Source organism: Egretta garzetta, unplaced genomic scaffold (assembly GCF_000687185.1).
Source record: "Egretta garzetta isolate BGI_Z169 unplaced genomic scaffold, ASM68718v1 scaffold131, whole genome shotgun sequence".
NCBI classification, from domain to species: domain Eukaryota; kingdom Metazoa; phylum Chordata; class Aves; order Pelecaniformes; family Ardeidae; genus Egretta; species Egretta garzetta.
The window spans coordinates 392463-395345 of record NW_009258478.1 but is presented as its reverse complement, the minus strand read 5'-3'; the positions used below and the strand labels follow the sequence as shown (position 1 = coordinate 395345).

At 66.4% G+C, this 2883-nt stretch overlaps 1 protein-coding gene across 1 annotated transcript in view; it reads left to right on the top strand.

Annotated features, from left to right (window-relative positions):
- Nucleotides 1-56: 56 nt before the first annotated feature.
- The window catches only part of GAA (glucosidase alpha, acid), a 5739-nt gene continuing 2912 nt past the window's right edge, over nt 57-2883 (top strand). Inside the window, 9 exon segments of the mRNA XM_035899267.1 lie at nt 57-344; nt 749-845; nt 929-1048; nt 1215-1333; nt 1475-1606; nt 1741-1851; nt 2030-2143; nt 2251-2335; nt 2454-2653. Coding sequence (XP_035755160.1) covers nt 57-344; nt 749-845; nt 929-1048; nt 1215-1333; nt 1475-1606; nt 1741-1851; nt 2030-2143; nt 2251-2335; nt 2454-2653 — 1266 coding nt within the window.

Below are 2883 nucleotides of genomic sequence, written 5' to 3'. Positions count from 1 at the left end.
GGCTCAGAAGGGAAGCAGGGATGACCGAGCTCAGACAAAACTTGGTTTTGTTTCACATGGCGACGAGCATCCCTGTCCCTCCCCAGAGCTGCTGGCCCTCCAGCTCCGTGCCTCCCTCCTCCCCGGCTGCTGGGCACTGCCGGGGCTGTTGGCCAGAGCCTCCCTTTCTCTCCGGCAGGCTGAACACCACCGTCGCGCCCCTCTTCTTCGCAGACCAGTTCCTGCAGATCTCCACCTCTTTGCCCTCCCATTTCATTTCTGGGCTGGGGGAGCACCTGACACCGCTGGTCCTTGACACGGCGTGGACCAAGGTCACCCTCTGGAATCGAGACATGGCCCCCGTGGTACGGAGTGGGGCTGAGGGAAAGGGAGACGGCTCATCTGCGCTGGCAGGGCTGGCCCCATGGCCTCTTAGGTCTTGTCTGGGGCTGGGGAAAGGCATCTGTTCTGGTTGATCTCTGGGACCTGGCCTCAGCCCCGGGCAAGCCCACGGGACCATTGGCCCCAGGTCAGGCTTTGTCCCCCTGCGCTGCTCGGGAGCTGCTTTCCTCCCCACCGGTCCAGGGCTCTTGCTCGGGGCAGAGCTCTGCCAGCAGGGGCCGTGTTTGGGGCCACAAGGCCTGGGTTTGCACCCTGAGCCGTGATGGTGCTTCTGGCTGGAGGCGAGGGGCAGGCGGGTGGGTGGGTTGGGTGCTGCACCGGGGTCTCCAGCGGATCCTCACTGGCACCGCGCTGTGCTCTGCTCCAGCCCCAGGCCAACCTCTACGGCTCCCACCCTTTCTACCTGGTGATGGAGGATGGCGGTTCGGCCCATGGGGTCTTTCTGCTGAACAGCAACGCGATGGGTGAGTCCTGCAGAGGCATCGAGCACAGGCTTGGACCCCGTCCCTGTCCTCAGCTTGTTCCTCCGGTGCCTGTGCTTCCCCAGACGTGCTCCTGCAGCCCAGCCCGGCCCTGACCTGGCGCACGACGGGTGGGATCCTGGACTTCTACATCTTCCTGGGCCCCGACCCCAAGAGCGTGGTGCGGCAGTACCTGGACGTCGTCGGTAGGGTCGAGCCGCGGGCGGGTGGCATGGGTGCTCCTGGGATGGCTTTGCCAGGGTGGTGTGAGCTGTGCAGCGTGGCCGGCGTGGCGGAGCGGGCTTGTGGGGGAGTGCGATGCTGGGCCATCCCTGTGCCCGCCTGGCCAGCACTCACCCTCCCGGCTTTCAGGGTTCCCCTTCATGCCCCCGTACTGGGGCCTGGGCTTCCACCTCTGCCGCTGGGGCTACTCCTCCACCGCCATCACCCGGCAGGTTGTGGCCAACATGACGGCAGCCCACTTCCCCCTGGTAGGTCTCGCCTGCTCCCCGGGGGCCTCTGCTGGAAAGCAGCCATGGGGGGGCTGACAGGGAGCCCTGGTGGGGCAGGGGTCCTGTGGCAGCGTGCGGGGGTCCCTGCTCCTCCCTGAGCGCCGGTGACACCGTCCACAGGACGTGCAGTGGAACGACCTGGATTACATGGATGCCAAGAGGGATTTCACCTTCAACAAGAAAAGCTTTAAGGATTACCCGGAGATGGTGCGGGACTTCCACCGCCGCGGCCTGAGGTACATCATGATCGTGGTGAGTGACACCCCTGGCCATGCCGGCGCTTCTGCATGGGCGGGCTGCCACCGGTGAAGGAGCTTCCTCCGAGGGAGGACGGGGAGCTGGTTCCCTGGCCTCGCTGGTAAAGCCCCGGCTTTGTGCCCTGCCAGGATCCCGGGATCAGCAGTTCAGGGCCTCCTGGCACCTACAAGCCCTACGACGAGGGACTGAAGCGAGGGGTGTTCATCCAAAATGCCACGGGGCAGCCTCTGATCGGGAAGGTGCGTGCAAGGAGCAGCACTGGTCCCCGCAGGAGGGGGCTTGAGCAGGGCCGTGGGAGCGGGACCCCGAGAGCCAGAGGGGAACACCCGGGGAATGGCCATGGTGGCACACGGGGGCTGTGGGGTGCAGCAGGCTGGGGACAGCGGGGCTTTGTCCATTGCTGCCTCCCTCCTGCAGGTCTGGCCGGGCCCAACAGCCTTCCCGGACTTCACCAACCCGGAGACTCACGAGTGGTGGCACGACATGGTGAAGGACTTCCATGACCAAGTGCCCTTCGATGGCATGTGGATTGTGAGTGGCCCCGGCAGAGCTGCCGGCTGCGGCTCCGGGGCTCCTGCCCTGCACCTCTGCTGGGCCCTGGTGCGACAGCGAGGGCATCCATTCCCCTCCCTCCCCAGGACATGAATGAGCCATCGAACTTCGTGGAGGGCTCCCAGGACGGCTGCCCCAACAACAGCCTGGAGCAGCCCCCCTACGTACCAGGTACAGGGAGCAGGTACCAGCCTCCGCCCGGGGGCACGGGGAACCCCGGGAGGAACCTGGGGGATGCTCCGGTCCCGGCCGAGCGGGCTCCGACCTTGCCCTCTCCTATCCCATGCAGGTGTGTTTGGGGGACGCCCCCGAGCCGGGACCATCTGTGCCTCCAGCCAGCAGTACCTGTCCTCCCACTACAACCTGCACAGCCTCTACGGGCTGACCGAGGCCATCGCCTCCCACAAGTACGCCTGGGGCTCGTGCCACAGCTCCTGCTGTCCCGGAGGATGCACGTCCCAGGGGAGAGACCCCTCCCCATGCGGCGACGTGGGGTTTGGGCATGGGGGCATTTGGTGGGTGGGTGAGGGTTTGGTTTATAATCCAGCGCACTGCTTGCTGCTGCCAGCCCAGCACTGGAGGGGGCTGGAGCTGGTGCAGTGTGGCCGTGCTGGCTCCTGGGCTGGGGGGCTCCGTCCTGAGTGCTGTCCCATGTCACCTGCCCCATGGGCGTCTGCCAGCTCTGTGCTGCTGCCAGGAGCGGCTGGCGGGGGGCTGAG